Below are 20,042 nucleotides of genomic sequence, written 5' to 3'. Positions count from 1 at the left end.
ATGAGCTTAAACGAGGTCCAAAAGGAGGTGTTACAAAAGGAGCCTAATTGGAGTCCAAACCAATGGCCCAAACTAGCTGTTTTAAGGCCCAAATCTGCCCCAAAGGGTCTTGGCCGACCCCACCTAATTTTAATGACTTTTCTTACTCTTTAACAACCACTCTACCTAATTGTAATGACTTTGTATGCCTTAGCAACCACCCTACCTAATTTTAAGGACTTTTATGCCTTAGTACTCCTATAAATAGGGAGTTCTTCTTATTCATAAGACACTACATTATTGATTAAGTATATCATACTTTGAGAGTTCTTTTGAACCTTTGTTACTTGTGCTTTGAGATTTATCTTTCAACCTTTACTAGTTCATAGTTCAAGGTAGTAAGATTACTTCTCTTTTATGATATCTTTGATTCCTTTGTGGTATTCTTAGAAGGCGATTAATACTAGTTATTAATTGTTGTCTCAAGTTACTCGTAAAGCTGTCAAGATCCGAATCTATTGTTTTGATTTGCTTTTTAAGTGAAGACGTTTGATTTCTTCCATAAATCAAGACATTGTTACTTTGATCTTGTCAAGACTATAGAACTTACGTTCTTGGAAGTTCTTGAATTCTTTCCTTGAATTTTTCCCATATCCTTTATTTTCATCTCTTTAATTCTAGTTGTTCAATTCCTATTCCCGACCTAGTTGTTATCAGTATACATCCATTTGATGTGTACACCATTTCTTTGAAGCTACAATGCTTGACACAATTCTTACTGTAACCATTCTCACTACTGGTGAAAATATTTCTTGATAATCAATTCCTTTATTTTGACTATATCCTTTAGCTACTAGCCTAGCTTTAAACCTCTCAATATCACCTGAAGCTTTATATTTGATTTTGTAAATCAACTTACATCCAATAGGCCTCTTACCTTCTGGTAGTGTTATAATATCTGATGTGTGGTTGTTCTCCAGTGCTTTTATTTCTTCATTCATAGCATCTACCCACTTAAGATCTTGAACAACTTGAGAGTAACTAGTAGGTTCAGTGATTGAGGAGGTTGCTGCAACATATGCTTGATACTTAGGAGATATTCTGTCATAACTGATGTACTTATCTAAGGCATAAGGAACATCTTGATGGATATTTAGAGATACAAAGTCTTTCATCCATACTATAGGTTGTTTTCCTCTGCATGATTTTCTAAGCTGAGGTTGCACTTGTCTTTGAATTTCTGTAGATGCTTGAGATGTCTCAAAATGTTACTGATGTTCTGCAGATATTTATTATATTCTCCTTGATTACCAAAGCTATGAGCCTCTGAATAGTTATGGTTTGTTGGCATATATGAACTATTTTCAACTTCCATATTATGATGAGTGTGAAATTGTACCCTTTCAACTTCATTTGAAGAGCCATTGTTTGTAGTACCTATTGTTCTCATTTCAAATAGAGATTCACAATTATCGTATAAAATTTCTAGTTGTGTGGTATTATCCAAAAACACAGGTTTTAAAATACTAGCTTTACTTGCAAATGGGAATGCGTCTTCTCTAAATATGACATATCTACCAACAAAGAAAGTTTGGTTAGCTAAATCAAATAGTATTAACCTTTTTGATTTTCTGAATAACCCATGTGAACTGATGGTCCTGACCTAGGCATTAACTTGTATTGTTCTTGAATAGTTTTAGCAAAACATACACACCCTAGTACCCTAAGATGATGAATGGCAGGTTTCATTTTATACAGTTTTTCAAAAGGAGACATATTCCTAATGACTGAACTTGGCATTCTGTTTATTAGATATACTGCTACTAACACACAACATCCCCAGAATTTAATAGGGATTTGAGCTTGAAATCTCATAGCTCTTGTGACCTCTAATATATGTCTATGTTTCCTCTCAACAACTCCATTTTGGTGAGGGGTATAGACACAAGTTCTTTGGTAAAAAACCTCTAGGTCTTTGAACAAAGATTCACACACAGAGTTTACAAACTCTGTTCCATTATCAGTTCTGATTGTTTTTACTATTTTTTCAAATTGAGTTTTGGCATATTTAAGAAAATTCTGAATTAATACACAAACATCAGATTTTTGTTTCAGTAGAAATATCCATGTCATTCTTGAATAGTCATCTACAATAGTCAGAAAGTATCTATTTCCATCCCATGTAGGTACTTTATATGGTCCCCACAAATCTATATGTATTAGATCAAAACAATTTACTCTAAATACTACTTGTAGGAAATGGTAGCCTAGTTTGTTTGGCACAAGGACACACTGTGCATTTTTTTATTCTATATTTGATGGTTTCTAAATCTGCTTGAACCAATTTTTTTAATACTTGAGTAGATACATGCCCCAATCTTCTATGCCACAAGTCTATATCTATATTTCCAGCTTCAATTGTATCATGACTTCTTGTAGTTAATGCCTTCAATTTCTCTTTTTCTATTGAGTCAATGTATAGAAGATAAAGTCCACCATCCTCTTTGCCAATCCCCTTCACCTTCCAAGTGAAGAGTTCCTAAAACACACAGAAATTAGGAAAGAAAGTAGTTGAGCACTGTAACTTCTTAGTTAGTTTTGAAACTAATAAGAGATTATATTTGTCACGACCCAAAATCCGGACTCGGTCGTAATGGTGCATATCGTGAAACAAGGTCAGCTGACACAACTCCCTATTCATTTTTAAAAGTTATAATAGTTCAATTTAAATTATTAACATGCGATAAATCCCAAAATAAGAGTAATAGAACAAATGCAAAAATATACACAGCCCGACATCGAGGTGTCACCAGTCATGAGCATCTAACATAAGTCTAAGAGTATGGAAAAGACTAAATAGTCTACTACAATTTAGTACAAAAAAAGATAAAGATAGCAAGGAAAAGCACTGGGCTGCGAATGCCGAGCAGCTACCTAGTGATCTCTGCACGGTCTGCTGGAAGCAATCAACCCTCGCTAGCAGGGCCCGAAGCTCCTGAATCTGCACACAGGGTGTAGGGAGTAATGTGAGTACGCCAACTCAGTGAGTAATAAAAATAAATGAAGGCTAAGCGATAAGTAAACACGTAAAATATAGCAAAATGCTACAAAGAGGCAGTGTAAAACCTTTACAAAGCAATAAAATAGTGAAATCTTATAAAAATACCTTAGTTCAGTATAAGCTTCTTTAAAGCATCTTTTACAGTTAAACGAGTAAATGAAAAGCAGTGGGAAAAGGATAAATACATAAAATCAGCCATTCGGGCAAAGTACCAACAGAATCAGCCCCTCGGGCTATCTCACAATCACGCATATCAGCCCCTCGGGCAATAACATGGAACAACATCAGCCGCTCGGGCTATATCATATCTCAAATTGGGTGCCCGCGCTCACTAGGGGTGTACACACTCCGGGAGGGCCCCCTTACAGCCCAAGCGCAATATCAAGCCATCTCGTGGCATAATCAATAGGCTCTCGGCCTTATATTAAGCCACATTGTGGCATACAACTCAGGCTCTCAGCCTCATAATCATGAATCAGCTCAATACCACTGCGGCGCACAGCCTGATCCCAAAATAACCTCACAATACAGGCCCTCGGCCCTACTCAGTCAGAAATCTCTAAAAGCCACTTGGGCACAGTAAAATATGATGCTCAGCTCAAAATATCATTTAAGATGTCAAAACAGTATAAACATGGTTGAGTTATAAAAAATAGTAGAATATAGCATGACTGAGTATAAGTATAAAGTCAAAACAGTGAGGAATAGTAGTAACAATCCCTTAAGGGTCCAAAAGAGTTGGCACGAGGCCCAAATATGTCATTTAGCCCAAAACATGATAATAACAAACAGTTTCAATCAAATACGCAGTAAAACAGTCATTTGGGATGGACTAAGTCACAGTCCCCAACGGCGCATGACCCATGCTCGTCATCTAGCGTGTTCGTCACCTCAACATAGCACAACAATGTGAAATCCGGGTTTCATACCCTCAGGACAACATTTACAATCATTACTCACCTCTATCCGGTCCAAACTCTAGCCCGTGCAGTCTTTGCCTCTCGAATCGGCCTTCGGATGCTCCAAATCTAACCAAAATCAGTGCAAAACCATCAAAATATGCTAAGGAAACAAAGCTCACTCGAAAGAAATCAATTTACAACACAAATCCCGAAATTGGCCAAACCCGACCCCAGTCCCACGTCTCGAAATTCGATAAAAATTATATCAATAGACTCCTTATCACTCCCCGAGTTTATTCATATCAAAAGCACCAAAATCCAACCACAAATGACCCCTCAAATCCCTAATTGTAGGTCTCCAATTACAAGCCCTAGTTCTTTAATATTTAGGTTTAAATTCTATAAATTCCATGATTAATTAGGTAGAAATCACATTAGGATTAAGTATTAAGTCCATAAATCATACCTCCAAGTGTTTCCCCTTGATTCCCCCTTCAATCCTCTTCAAAAAGCTTCAAAATCTCTCAAAAATGGAGAAACTTAGGCTAAAAATCGCGGATATGGCCTTTTAAATCATTCTACCCAGCTATTTCAAATCCTTCTTCGCGAACGCGGTCAAAGCCTCGCATTCACGAAGCACAAACTTAAGTTGACCATTTCCCTTCATCGCGAATGCGACAAATTGCACGTAAATGCGAACCTTTCACTTCACAACTCACCGCGAACGCGGCCACCCACTTGGAAATGCGAAGACTAAGCTGACCTGGACCCAGCTGCTTGCCTTTTCTCTACGCGAACGCGACTAACCCCTCGCAAACGCGATGACCATTGAGCTTAACCCTTCGCGATCGTGTGACCTCTTTCGCGAATGTGAAGGCCAACTTCACTGCCTCCCATCCTAACCCTTCGCGAACGCGAGGGTCCACTCGCGAACGCGAAGGCCAAAAGTTTGCAACACTCACAATAGATTTTCTGCAATTTTCTCAACTTGAAATGATCCGTTTAACCACCTGAAACTCACCTGAGGCCCTCGAGACCTTAACCAAACATGACAACCTATCCCATTACATCGTTCAAACTTGTTCCAACCTTCGGAACTCTCAAAACAACATCAAAACACCAAATTTGCATCGGATTCAAGCCTAAAAATTTCAAAATCTTCCAAATTCTTCCAACTTTCACTTTCGATCAAAAATTCTATCAAATCACATCTGAATGACCTGAAATTTTGCACACACATCCTAAATGATACAACGGACCTAATGCAACTCTCAGAATTCCATTCCGACCTCTATATCAAAATTTCACCTACAAACCGGAAAACGCCAAAATTCTAATTTCGCCAATTCAACCCTAAATCTACTCCGTACCTCCAAAACATATTCCGATCATGCTCCTAAGTCCAAAATCACCTCCCCGATGCTATCCGAACCATCAGAACTCACATCCGAGCCCTTTATCACATAAGTCAATATCTAGTTGATTTTTCCAACTTAAGCTTACTCAAAAGAGACTAAGTATTTTAAACCTTACCAAAATCTCACCAAACCCGAACCAACCAACCCGATAACATAAAATACAGTTGAACAAGGAAATAAGAAGCAAAAATGGGGGAAACAAAGCGGTAACTCATGAAACAACCGGCCGGGTTATTACAATATTTAAATTGTGGAACATAAAATACATTTGTTATTAAGCTATCTTCTAAAATTGAGCTGGACCCTATATGTGAAACTACTGTAACATCTCCACTGGGTAGCAGGATTTTCTTTGAGTTTTTCTGTTTCTGTAATTGTATTTTTCTTTAGAAAATTTATGTCTGAAAGCATATGGTTTGTAGCACCTGTATTTATAATCCATTGTTTAATGCAATTAGTGACAAGTAAGGCTGCTTCCATACTTGCTGCATTTGCTGAAAATGCAGAATCATTAGATGTAGTCTTGTTCAATAGTTGAAGAATTTGTTCATACTGATTTTTAGTAAATGCATAATTTGCCATCTGACTCACAGGATTGTCATCATTCATGTTGTTTGTACTAACTTCAGTACTTTCATTTTTTCCATAGTTGGATGTGGATTCTTTTTGACTCTCTCGATTACCTAAATTATGCCCAGTATTGCACCTTTCTGTTAGGATATTGGCATTATAGACTACACTTGTATTTGAGTCACCATTCCCTTTCCTTTTGTTTTTGAAATCGTTTGGATAACCAACTACCTTATAGCAATTTTCTTTGCTATGTCCCTTCATCTTGCAAACCTTATAGAAGTGATAAGCATTCCTTCTAAACCTTTGATTAAAATTCTGAGATCCTCCAGCTTTAGAATACATTGTTGCTTCATAACTTCCCATCTGAACTGTAGGATTAGCACCTAGAATTCCTGAAGTTGTAGCTACAGATTTTTGTCCTTCATCACTAACAATTAAGGCATATATCTGATTAACAATGGGAGTAGGGCATCTCATCAGAATCTGACTTGTTGCTTGTGAATAAGAGTCGTTTAGTCCCATCAAGAATTGATATAGTTTCAATTTCTGCAAATAAGCTACAAATTCTCTTGATTTTGGACAATCACAACCTGGAGCTGCCATTAGTGCTTCAAACTCTTCCCATAGATCTTTTAATTTGAGAAGTATACTGATACAGATGTTGTTCCTTGTGATAGTGTAGCAATTTCTTTGTGAAGATTAAAGGTTCTTGAGCCATCAACCTTGTTGAATCTTTCAGCCAGATCTTCCTATACCACTTGTGCACTAGACGCACACGTGATTCCACCAAGTAGGCCTTTTTCAACTGAATTCATAATCCAAGAAAGAACAATTGCATTCACTTTTTCCCAATGATTCCACATCATTTCTAGGAATTTTTCCTTGCTGCATGTGCCATCTACTAGCCCCAACTTGTTTCGACCTAGCAATGCAACTCTCATTGATCAGAACCAAATAAAATAGTTCTCTATTCTAGTTAATTGGAATGAAATGATCTGAATCCCACTCACATTTGCAGGAGACAAGAATAAGGGATTATTGTAGTCAATTCCAATGACTTGATTCCCTTGATTCAACCCAGGTTGTGTTGCATATTCATTTTGAAGATGATTTCCTATTTGAACCATAGTTTCGCCATTTACTGCCATTTTTCTTTATCTTGCTCAAGATTTGGACAGATCAAACGCAGATTTTTTTGGAACAAACAAGAAATGTTTCTGACTTGAATTTTGGATTGTGATGGAGCTACGATTATGTATCGTATAGCTCTGATACCATATAATTGTTAGCTAAACAGAGATGAAACACTTGCTTCAATTATCAATCAATGTAGTAAGAGAAGCGGAAGAACAATTAGAAGAAGCAGAGGAATAGATATGAAGAAGAAGAAGTAGTAGAGAGTCAGATGATAGAGAGAGAAGTAGTAGAGAGTATTATTATTTTCTTTAAAAATATATTCTTTACAATGTGATGTTATGTATATATATAACAATTCCTTAAGTCTCATCTAACTAACTCTTAATCCTAACTTAATTAATTCTTCTAATAACCATTAACAGTTTTAACTAATTTATAACAGCCTTTCCATACAAAGACTATTCTACCCTCACTTTATTTAACAGTTATTAGAATGAAATTAAACAAGATATTGTTTACTAAACATTCTAGAAAAAATAGTATTGAAAGATGACTCGTTATTATCGATCCAATATTTTTTATCCTAAACCAATACTCCACCCGTATATCTCCTAAATGTTTATTTGCGGATGAAATAGATTTTGATTAATATTTTAAATTAACTAGAAAAGAAAATAGTTGTAAACCGAACGAAAATGACACAAAGATCATTGGAAAAACATATTTACTCTTCCCAAAGATCATTGGAAAATATTTGCTGTTTTACCCAAGTCTGGTGACTTATTAATGGATCAAGAACTCCCTTATTGGTGATGTATAGTAACACAATTAAATAAATTTGTACTTGCTATATATCCCAAATAAATAGGAAGAAGCAATAATAAATGACGAGGAATGAGTTGCAAAAAGAAAAAAATGGAAGTGACGTTGTCATAGCTAAATTGAGTGGTTTACAGTAGTTGGACTCGAAAAATTCAGCTATTGTCATCATTTCAGACCTGATCTTGTCCTTGAATTTATTGGGTATCTATTTGAGTGGGTCAAAAAATTAGGAAGCGAAGCCATCTACAATTAATGGGTCGGGTACAAAATTCCTATCTACGTCAGCGAAAAGGCATTAGAACCAAGATTTTTTATGAGAGAAATTTTTATTTTTTATTTTTGGAAAATTTTCAGGGAAATCTTCAACCGCTACCTTTTGGGTATGCACTGGGAAACTTATTATACAGTAGTTCTCAAACCACAAAGGAAATATAAACCGTACTAGACAAGCTCGATGCAACGAACTCTAACTAAGAAGGTTACTGGTGAAGAGAAGCGATCAAAAGTCTCCTATGTGGGATCGATTATCGTGGAATTACAATCAAGATTGACCTAATAAAAAAATTCTCTAAATTATCCTGGAATTATAATCAAAATTACCTTCTACATGGAGTAGATAATTCTATAATTGTAGTATAAATTCTTTTTTTCCAGTTTTAACTAATATCCTCATCTAAATAAAAGATAGATTTAATCCTAGATTTTTTATCGGAATAATCCACTTAATCTCTCCAACCAAATTATGTAACTTTGTGGGTGCTCTCTTACCCCCTAAATTGTGATACCCCAGGCGAATCTCACATCGACAAAATACGGGAGAGATGTTGGATATATGAGGTTAAAATAGTACGGGCTAGCCAGGTTTCGGATTGGTCATTCAAAAATAGCCTGCGTTTGTCAAGTCATTGAAAATAGCCATTATTTTGCTGCAATAGAGACCGATCCAGCACAATATACTGGAGTTTGGTGCACCTGTGTATGAACTTCCATCATATTATGCTGGACCGGTATACTTTGTTGTCTCCGGTATATTATGCTGGACCGGTATATTATATTGGACTCCAGTATATTAGACTGGAGTTCCAGTATAATATATTGGAACTCCAGTATATTATGCTGGAGTATTTTTTCGGATTTTGAATAGTGTTTTCATTCAGATTTATCTTTACATGAAAAGTGGCTAAATTTCGATTACTTTTGAAACTGTGGCTATTTTTGAATGACCACTTGTAAATCTGATTATTTTTGAATTTCTTCAGCATATAAGTAGACATGCCTTAAACTCTAATAAAGTGTTTGAAATCAGTGCGAATAAACCTAAAGCGTAATAAATATAAAGCGGACAATATCACTAGTGAGCTGTCTTGTTACATTAATACTGTATAATGCTTCAAGTTTCAAACTAGGAACAAGTAAGGCGACAAATAAGCATAATGTGTTCCTCCCCCTGTTTTTCAATAGAACTATGATGACACAATTCAAACTGCCTTTATTTGTAATAGTAGTACAACAAAAGAAAAGAGCTTGTCACTATTGCCAACTACTTTTTGTCTTTGGTTTCATTGTTAGGCAATGTTGGTCGAAGTAAAGGAAGAAAAAGAAAAACGAAATGAACAAAAAATGTAATCCTCATGATGGTCGTAGAGTCCCCCTATTTACACGTCTTAGTGTTTGTAATATAATTCAAAATTTGGAAATATTGTGATGGACGAACTTTAAATATATTATAGTGTTTGTAATATAATTGAAATCAACATTGTAAAGAACTTAGACGATGAAAGCAAATAATGATACGTGTTAAATGAAATTAATACAATATGTGGCACTATTGTATAGGTTCAAATTTGGACGACCACAACCATTGACGAGTACGGTAAGAGACGAGGTTCATACGACGCAGCGTCCTTTGGTTGCTGTAGAGGGTGACGACTGACAGCGGTTAGTAAACGCACAACATTTGCAGTAGTGTAGGCGCAACAGGAGACAATAGAAATATGTTTTTTGAATATTCTTTATGTTATACTTTTTAGGGTTCAGGAGGGAATTGTCCCTTATAAATAGAGGGAGAAGACTTTGTAAAAGGGGGATCGAAAAGTGAATACAAAAATGACAACTTTTGCTTATCACAGTTCTGGAATCCACACATCATTTTTTATCTTGGTCAATAGCATCCATTGCAATATTTTTCTACATTCGAAGTTAATATATTTACGCTTAATCGTTTGGTTTCAACATATTAAGAAGCATTATTCACCTTGTTCATCTCTTGCATCTTTTAATCTAGATTTTATTATGCTTGGCTGAGATTTACCTCTTCATCTTCATTAATTGATTTAATAAAAAAAGTTCCGATATCTTTTGGTCAAGCAATTTGGCGCCGTCTGTAGGGATTTCTTTAGCTAAGATTTTAGTCTCATCTAGACTCTTGAAATGGATAATCACCTCTTCCTAGCTTTGTACAAACTAACAATGGCATGGAAATGAGATGCAAGGCAAAAAGCAATAGTAGGCGTCACAACTAAACTCCTGAATACCATCAACGAAGACAGCAGGGAAGATAACGAAAACGAGACACCGAACACCACACCCAGGGGAGACGCTTCACCTCCCCCGTATGAAAGCGTAACTGCTTCGCACGAGAAGGAAGCCTTTGCCATCTGCAACAGGAGAGGCACCACCGACAGTAAGAAGATTGTTGGAAGAATGGCTAACAAGTACTCTGAACACCATACTTGAAAAGCCCGCCCAAAGGGATAACAGGAATATTGCACATGCAGATGTCACGATAAATGCTTATGAGCAAGATGCCCCCCGTACAGGTAACACTCATGTCGCTAATGATGCAGGTAATGATACGCTTGTAGCTGTTTTAAAGAAAATGGAGGAGATGAAAAATGAGAATAAGGTCCGTGACCAAATGAAGGAACACCAAGAGAGGGTTGACTGTTGATGCCCAATTTTTCTCTGTATATTTCTATATGCGAAATACTTTTAAAATAACATATGTATGTATATATAAGTATTTACAAATATTTTTATTATTTTTTCTTAATTTTAAAGGCTTTTAAAATCAATTTTATTGCCTTATTTTATCAAGAAAAATCCAATAAGTGCCCAAAATTATTATTTTTGGTGATCACTTATTAAATTCTCATATTTATGCTAAACTACAGCCCAAATAATTTTTGCATATTTTTACAAATTTATTTAGCATTTTTTTAAAGCTGAACTGCATGTAATTGCAATTTTAGCCTCATTTACGATTTGATTGCATTTATATTTATAAAAATTAAGTCGAGTATTTTTAAATTGATAACTATATGTTATAAATCATTTTAGTACTTGCAATTTATTTTCAGACTTTTATTTGCTATATTTTATAAAATAAATGGGAAAAGTGTTGATTTAAAATCTAGCCAGATTTTATTTTAATTTCAGCCTAATTTACACCCCTAATCCAACCCAATTTCAATTTCAAATCATCCAGCCCAATTCCTAAAATTACCCAACCCAGAGCCCATTTAAATGACCCGCCTGACCCCCTTTTAATCCAGGCCGTTGATCGAAATGATCAACGGCCACATTTCTTCCTTACCATTTTTAATTACCCAAACCCCCTAAACCTAAATCATTTTCCACCTACCAAACCGCCTCTGAACCCTCCCCATTCTCTCAAACTCTCACGAAACCTCTCAAACCCTAGCCGCCTCCCACCACTTCCACCCTAAAGCCACCGGAATCCATGGCTTCCAAGGCCATCATAGTCCTACACCGGCCTCCCATGACTCCCACACACTTGATTTCTGAAGATTTAAGGCCTGACCATGAAGAAGCTTGGTCCAAGTTTCGTTTGATTCATGATCTATGGCCATCCCCGGCCTGCTCCGGCGAGCCATGCCTGCTTCGAGCCTAGTTTTGACTTCTCTGGCTTAGATCAGTAACTTTTTCAAGTCTTCTCAGTACTGGGGTTCTTCTAAAACCCTAACCCTTCGAGGTTTTTCTCATCTCCTTAGATCTGTTCCAGATCCATGCTTTCCTTAAGTTTTTAAAACGATTTTCCTGACTTTTCTATCAAAATTACTTTCAAAATCATCTCTTTTCCGGCCTAGGATTTTTTCTGAAAGTATTTAAATGTTTCTCTAACTTTCTTTTTCTTTTTGTGTGTATTTGCCTCTACTGTGTTCTTGTATTTTCTTCTACCGTGTTCTTGTATGCTTCTTCTACGGTGTTCTTGTATACTTCTTCTACTGCATTTTCCTATATTGTGCTCTCGTGTGCTTCTCCTACTGTATTTTCCATTATTATGTTCTTATGTGTTATTATTAAGTTCCACCTACTGAGTTCTGGTTAAGCTTCTTCTAAAAAGCTTCTTAATATGCTTCTCCTACTGTTTGTATCAATTTTCCCATTATGTTTCGAATTAGTTTCTTCTACTCTGTTTTCTTTGAGCTCTTTTACTGTGTTGTGCATGTTACTTTTATATCATGTTTCTCATGAGTTTCTGTTGCTGAAAAAAATATGTTAGAAGTTTTAGTTCTTTTTGAGACCTCTGAACCTGTTTCAATTTAGTTACTTGCACTCTCATCTTTGCACTCGATTAATGGTGGAAGCCCTAGAATTTGGGGGTTCCTCCAAGTCTAGCTATGTGATTTTCTTGAACTAGGGTTTTATTTCAAAAATCCTCAACTCTTTCAGACCAATTCCGAGTCTCTGAACTGAGTTTGAACATTCTTGTTTTCATATGATTCTGGCCTTTTTGCTAAACTCTTCTAAGATCTTTTGCATTGGATCTTTTGCATTGGATCTTTTGTATGCTACTAGATGCTATTTCTCTTCTGCATTACTGACTTATATGACAACCATTACCTACTACTTTTTGTAAAGGCATGACATCTTTTTTCAACTCAACATATTTTTATGCTTTTTATATATGAAGAACTTCCCTCTAAAGCGGTTTTCAAAGGGGTGACCAGTTCAGACTTCCTTTTGAGCAGGTCTGATTGATTTTTTTCCATTGTTTGCTGATTTCCTTGTGATTCACTTAAGTTAAAAAAACCTTTTCTCATATTTTCCGACTCATTTCATTCATGGACCAATAATTGCAAAATCTCAGACTCTTTGATTTACTGGCTACTAATTGATTTTCTTACCTTATTTGTACAACCGTGTATTTCAAATTCTATCCTTAAATAACTCTCTTATGTATTTACTCATAATTGCCTACTTTGCACAGACTGCTTAGCTAATTTCCTTCCTTAAATAGTTCTTAACCGTTTGAATCTGAATTCTTTGATTAAAGGAAGTCTTGTGTGATTGATTCTTAATTGATATTCAGTTCCTTAACTATTTCCTTACCTTATTTCCGTCTAATTTTCATACTATAAATGCACAACACTTTCGCAAACTCGGACAATTTCACAATCCCTCTGAACTCATACTCACACACAATAATATTCTCTCTTCTTGTCTGCACTGGGACCTGTTTACAAGACCTACTGTTTTCTTTACTTGTTTCTTTGAAATTGGTATGTCCTGATTTAAGTTTTAGCATCACAACAATGTGTTTATTTATAGTTTGTGTATCTATGTCTACTTACTGTTTCTGTAGAGCTTAATATTTCAATTAGCATGCTGATTTCCTTCTGTTTGTTTCTGCTATGAATCCATATTCCCTACCCCCTTATGTGTTTGAGCATATGGTTTAAGTCATGGAAATATGTAAGTTATTGTCCATGAATTATACTTGATCCTTTGGGATCCTAATCTCTAAACAGTGTGTTCTAACAGGCTTATGGGTATGCCAGCATTTCCCATTGCTGGGTATGCCCACCAGCCTGTCTTTGCCTCTTTACCACCTCCCCTATACCCCTATGTGTATTTATTTGTAACTGTTTCCCTTTCCATTTCTCCCTTTCAGCACTCTATTTCTGTACTTGCACTCTCTCTTAGTCCCGAAGTTCTGCCCCCCTCTTGTGAGCCTTGCCTTGGGACCTTGCGTTTCCTCTGAACTTGGACACTTGAGGGCTAGCCCTTCCACACTGCACTTGTCCTAATCTGACATTCATTTTGGTGTGAGCATTGCTCGGAGTCCTTTTTGAGGCTCTTAGAGAACTGTGACACATCCAAATGGGAGAAAGGCTTTGGATCATGATCTCTTGGAGTTGGTTTACTTCATATTTCAGACATGAAGTCTGAATCAGGCTCTCCTTGGTTGTACCTTTTAATTTTTGATGTATTTTCTTCTTTTATTTTCATTCTGGGCTGTAATAATTTTGTAATAAACTCTTGTGGATGGCTAGTGAAAATGGAGGGATAACTATGTATGCGAAGGGTAGATATCCTGCCTATAAGTGTATTTTTGAATTTCTACACTCTTATATAGATAACTTGCCTATAGGCATATTTCTGAATTCCTACACTCTCATATAGATAACTTGCCTATAGGTTATTTCTGAATTTCTGCACTCTCATATATATATCCTGCCTGTAGGTAACTTCTTGAATTATGTATTTCTCATATAGATACTATGTCTGTTAGGAATTCTGCATTCTCTCATATAGATACCATGTCTATAATTACCTGGAAATCTGAATCCTGCGTATGCATATAGAAAATACACATATAGGTCATTCTGAATCTTGCATATACATTCTTCATTTGGCAATCATGTTTATAGGTCTTAATCAATCAATCACAATTAGATATCATGTTCATAGGGCTTAAATGAAATTCAACACCTAGATATCATGTTTATAGGATTTCTGCATTTTACCATGTCTGTTAAAAGGGGTTTAAAAACAACAACGCATAGAAAGCATGTTTGAATCGTTTCACTCGCTTCCAAGTCTAAAACCAGTAATAATGACGTACCATCAGTTGCAGAACTTATGATCTCTTGCTTAAATTTTCTTTTCTTTAATAACTGACGACTTTTCTTAAATCAGTATGTATTCATTTTATTTCATTGTTTCTGAAATCAGTAGATATCATGCCTATAGGTTTTCGTCTAACACTTAGGCAAGCCATAGGGTAAACTTATAAACTGAATCAGATTTTATTGGCTACAACCAGCAGGCAGGCCTGATTAGGGCTGCTTATCTGAACTATGTAATAAATCAGTCTGCCTCAACCTTTAAGTTTTAATCAAACCTTAAACAGTATATGTAAGTCATGCTAGATTATGTGCTTTCTTTTAAAGGAGGTCTGTTTGAGCCTTTTCATTTGTTTATATGCTTCCCTATGCTTGCCATATATGTTTTGTTTGTCACCTTAGTATTTTTACCTTTTGAAACCACAAGTAAGCCCAATATCCCTTCCCTTTAGGATTAATAGTCCTAAATGCCTCCAGGACTGATAAGGATTGGGGTGGGAAATAGCATGCAATAAGTAAACGAGACTATTCCGCGCTTTAATACCTTAACGGGTTGGGAAAGGGTAGATATGGATATGATGACCACACGATAACATCAAGTGTAGCCCCTCACTGAGGAGTGATTACTGGATGTTGTGTGGGGTGATCCAATATTATTTATAAACCTAGGACCCCCTTCCCTTTGTTTCTTTGATTCTTTTCCAAATTTTAAACTATTTCTCTAAGGAAAAATCAGTTTCCCTTTTGTTCTTTCTAACTTTGCTCATTTGTAACCATTATGTGAAAATCCCCTCTTACTTGGAGTTTTATTTGCCTATGTGTTATTTGCACTTAAGTCACAATAATTGTCTGGCCGGGAACCACACTAGTGGATCCTGAGGGGTGCCTAACACCTTTCCCTTGGGATAATTTCAATCCCTTACCCAATCTCTGGTTGTTCAAATCAAACCTTTCTTAGTGTCCTAATTCACTTAAATCATTAGGTAGCGACTCTTCAATTCAAACCCAATTCCTGAAAGGAAACGAGTTGTCCTCCCAAATGTCATAAACCCGATTTCGCGAGAAAAAGGAGGCGCAACAGCATGGCGACTCTGCTGGGGACATTTAGGCTTTTACCATTTCAGACTATTATTGTGAATTTATGCTTCTTTATGCGCAATTGTTTGTTTATTTCTTTTAAGCATTCAATTTCTTTTTCGATTGCAAAACTGACTTGTCCTTTTGTTTCTTTCCTTTATTACTTTCCTTTACTGCTTTCCTTTACAACTGCTTTAAGTTATAAAAACTGTTGTATTTACTGATTTCCTAACGTGAAAATACGTGACAATCTGCTTTAATTATTGCATAATCATGCTCAACATCATATTCCACTCGTGCCAAATAAATACCATAGCAACACTTATAATGAGTGGTTGTGCTCTTCCGATATTATTACCCCCTAAATTCAGAAAAGGCGTATTTGCGGTAAAACCAGTCGATCAACGGTGTAGTCGAAGATTCTGTGCCTTTCCCCCTTGAGTTGTCCCCTCAAGGGTACCAGTCCAAAATCCCATAGAAACCTTACTCTGTTTAATTGTGCATGCATCATGGTCAAACCTAGCCGAGTCAGTTATGTTGTCCGCATAATGACTCTTTAAGATAGCCTTGTCCAAAGTCCATTGGGTTTTCCTAAAACCCAAACGGACACCACCACGTTCTGTGCATTTATTTGGAGAACTAAATGCTTTATGCTAATTGTTGATGTTAAATAGTCAAGTGTGGTTGGGGTAAGGGCCTAACACTTTTTCTTGCAAAAATATGAGGCACAAAGTCCCCATATTCGGCATGGTCACCAACATCCACCCAAAATTGTTAAGTTGGTGGGAGGATCTTCATTCTAGTGATCAGACTCTTGTCCGGAAATACCTAGGAAATCTACCTTCTCTCATGGAAATCCAACCTAACAACAAGATCATAAAAGCTACTACTCTGTTTTGGGATTGTGATCGGTCTGTATTCCGCTTCGGGGACATTGAGATGACACCCATACTGGAGGAAATAGGAGGATTAACTGGTATACCATGGGAAACTCCGGGTTTGTTAATGCCGTAAAACCGCAAGGGTAGGGGTTTCCTCAAAATGATGGGTCTAAAGAAGAATCCAGGCTTGACATGCTTGAAAGAGTCGTATATCCCCTTTGATTATTTGTATGAGAGGTACGGTCACAACAACTCTTACTGTACTTATCCGGACAAGTTCGCCCTCACATCATTGGGGCATATTCACCGAAGGGTCTTTGTCTTCGTGTTTTGCTTCTTGAGGATGATAGTGTTTCCAATGAAGAAAGCCAGGATCCACACCAGGCTAGCTATGTTAACCAAAACTCTAATGGAGTGAATTGGTGGGCAACCATTCAGCATTGTGCCCATGATTATTGCGGAGATATACCGAGCCTTGGAGAAGTGTCAACGAGGATCCAAACACTTTTTAATTTTGCAATTTGCTACTTTAGCTTTAGCTCATGGAGCATCTACAAAGGGGTGAATACCGACAGGAAATTCAGCGAAGAGACTGGGACGATCATATCGTCGTCCATTATCCGAAACGAATGAATTACATGCCCAACATGTTCGCCCAGCCAGAAGACGCCAAGGGATGATTAGAGCTGTTTGAAAATCTAACTGAGGATCAAGTATAATGGATGTTCGAGTGGTTCCCTACTGAGGAGTTCATCGTCCGATCCAGGGATGCGTCATTTCTGATACTAATCGGTCTGAGAGGAACCTACCCTTATGTCCATCTCCGAGTTATGAGACAGGTTGGTAGGAAGCAGGTTATACCGAGGGTAGACAAGATGAGTCACTTCCGGGCTGACTTTCAAGCTTATGACAGTCCTTATAAGTGCCAAGCTCAGCATATGTGGCATTCCAAGATCATCATGGGAAGAGACACTATCAAACCAGATAGATACCATGCTGGTTGTACTCCATACTATTCAGGCTGGTTGGAATCTAATAACGATGGTCTGGGTCAGCCAGGACTTACTATGGGCCACAGGATAATAGATCAAAGGGCCGAGGTACAGGTTAAATACAATCAACTATGCAAGAGGATCAAAGAATGTGAAAGCGAGCATTGTGAGATACAAGAAGCCAACCAAAAGCTGATTGAGGAGTGGAAAGATATGGCTGTCAGTGCCAACAAGCGACTGGGATACTTGGAGCGAGGCATAGTGGAGCTAGAAAGGAAGTTCCTCAAAAGGATCGAGGATTGCCAAAATGCTGAGGGAAATGAGGGCGGACATCTAGCCAGAGCCTACCTATTACTGGGACTTCGCAAGCTGGGAAAGCTGTTCGATGGAGCCAAAGATGCCGAGTCTGGGGAAGGTCCTTCCGGGACCAAATAGATAGGAGTTTTTTCTTTTGCTTTAAGAAATGTAATAAGGCGAGCGACCACTAGTGATATTTTTATTTCCTGCTATTCAAGGTCAATTTGGGATTCGTCTACTTTTTATCAATAAAATAAGGCATGTAGCATTCTAAGTTCTCCAAATCAACTCATCGCTAGGCCTACCTCGGACACAAAGAGGTTCCCAAATAGGACACGATTTACATTCTTCCACTATATGTTTAAATATCGCAACATTTTCTTATAATCCTCACTGACTTGTTACCTTTTTGTTTTTACTTTTTGTTTATTTATTCCCCTCCCCAAAGGTTAGTTCGTGCACTCTGGCATCGTCATCTTATTCCACAAGATTAAAGGGCCCTCCACCCACTCCTCCCCCTAGTCCTATCAGAAGCAAGAACAAAGGAAAGATGGAAGATTTGAACAACACTAGAAAGGAAAACTCAACTGAACGGGTAGAGGTCACTCATGGTGCTTAGTTCTCCAAAGAAAGTGTGTCCCAACGCGAGCAGAAACTGTTGAAATTTCAAGAGGAACTTGATCAGGTCCGGAATCTAGCAAACTTGTTATTCTCCCTCACCACTCCCGACATTAATTTCCTGAATGCTCAGAACCCCACACCTCCACAAAATATCCCAAAGTCACGAAACCATCCCGCTCCTCACCACCACTGCAATACTTGCCACACCTCCAACAATACTTCACTGCTCATCCCAGAACCTTTGAACTCCAAAAATGACCATTTCCATGACCACCATAACACCCCCATCTACGTGGAGACTGTTCCACACTCCACTCAACCCATCCCAAGCGCACCGAAGTCTGATGATAAAGACTTGCTCATCAGGAATCTGGCTGAAGAACTTAAGAAATTGACCAGCAGGATCCAGGGCGTCGAAGGAAGTAAGGGGATTGAAGGGTTGAACTATGAAGATCTCTGCATACAGCCTGATGTTGAACTGTCCGAGGGGTACAAACCTCCGAAGTTCAAAATGTTTGATGGTACAAGAGATCCAAGGGTCCATCTGAGAACGTACTGTGACAAGCTGGTTAGAGTAGGGAAAGATGAGAGAATCTGCATAAAGCTTTTCATGAGAAGCTTGAAAGGAGATGCTTTGTCTTGGTACATCGGCCAGGATCCAAATAAATGGTCAAACTAGGTAAGCATGGCGTCTGACTTTATGGACAGATTCAGGTTCAACATAGAAAATGCACTAGATGTGTTCTACATCCAGACTCTAAAGAAGAAGACCACGGAAACATTCCGCGAGTATGCCACTCGTTGGAGATCAGAAAATGCTAAGGTTAGGCCTGCTTTAGAGGGGGAACAAATGAACAAGTTTTTCGTCCGAGCTCAGGACCCGCAATATTATGAAAGGCTGATGATGATTGAGAGCCACAAATTTTCCAACATTATCAAGCTGGGAGAAAGGATCGAAGAAGGCATCAAAAGTGGCATGGTTACGAACTTTAAAGCCTTGCAAGCTACCAATAAGGCTTTACAGTCCGGTGGTACGTCAAAGAAAAGAGACGTAGGTGCCGTAATGGTTGCACAGAGAACCGAATCCTATATCAAATACCAAACCTATCCGATGCCTCCTCTCACATATCAGCCTACTCCGAATTACCAAGCACCCTCACCCTCTTACCAAACTCCACCACCCACTTATCAATCACCTCCACCTCCCACATATCCACCTACTTCACCTTGATATTCCCAACCCGCACATGTTTACCAAGCCTACAATGCTCAACCATCCCACCATCAATCACCTCATACACACCAAAACTTCCATAGATCTCGACCAATTTTGACCGTAGACCTCCTAAACAGTATACCGTCATTGCTGAACCCATTGACCAGCTGTATGAAAGGCTCAAAGCTACTAGT

The 20,042-nt window shown here is 37.6% G+C and overlaps 1 protein-coding gene across 1 annotated transcript; it reads right to left on the bottom strand.

Annotated features, from left to right (window-relative positions):
* Window positions 1-692: 692 nt before the first annotated feature.
* On the bottom strand, window positions 693-1,154 carry LOC107776333 (putative mitochondrial protein AtMg00820). The gene has a single exon (XM_016596218.1). It carries the CDS (start codon window positions 1,152-1,154, stop codon window positions 693-695), a length of 462 nt encoding a protein of 153 aa, XP_016451704.1.
* Window positions 1,155-20,042: the final 18,888 nt, after the last annotated feature.

Source organism: Nicotiana tabacum, chromosome 18, assembly GCF_000715075.1.
Source record: "Nicotiana tabacum cultivar K326 chromosome 18, ASM71507v2, whole genome shotgun sequence".
Lineage (NCBI taxonomy): Eukaryota > Viridiplantae > Streptophyta > Magnoliopsida > Solanales > Solanaceae > Nicotiana > Nicotiana tabacum.
Note: the sequence above shows the minus strand (reverse complement) of the source record. Positions and strands in the feature narration are given on the sequence as shown.

Coding starts and splice junctions, on each gene's coding strand:
- LOC107776333 (XM_016596218.1), bottom strand. CDS start 1,154: ATGAAAGACTTTGTATCTCTAAATATCCATCAAGATGTTCCTTATGCC.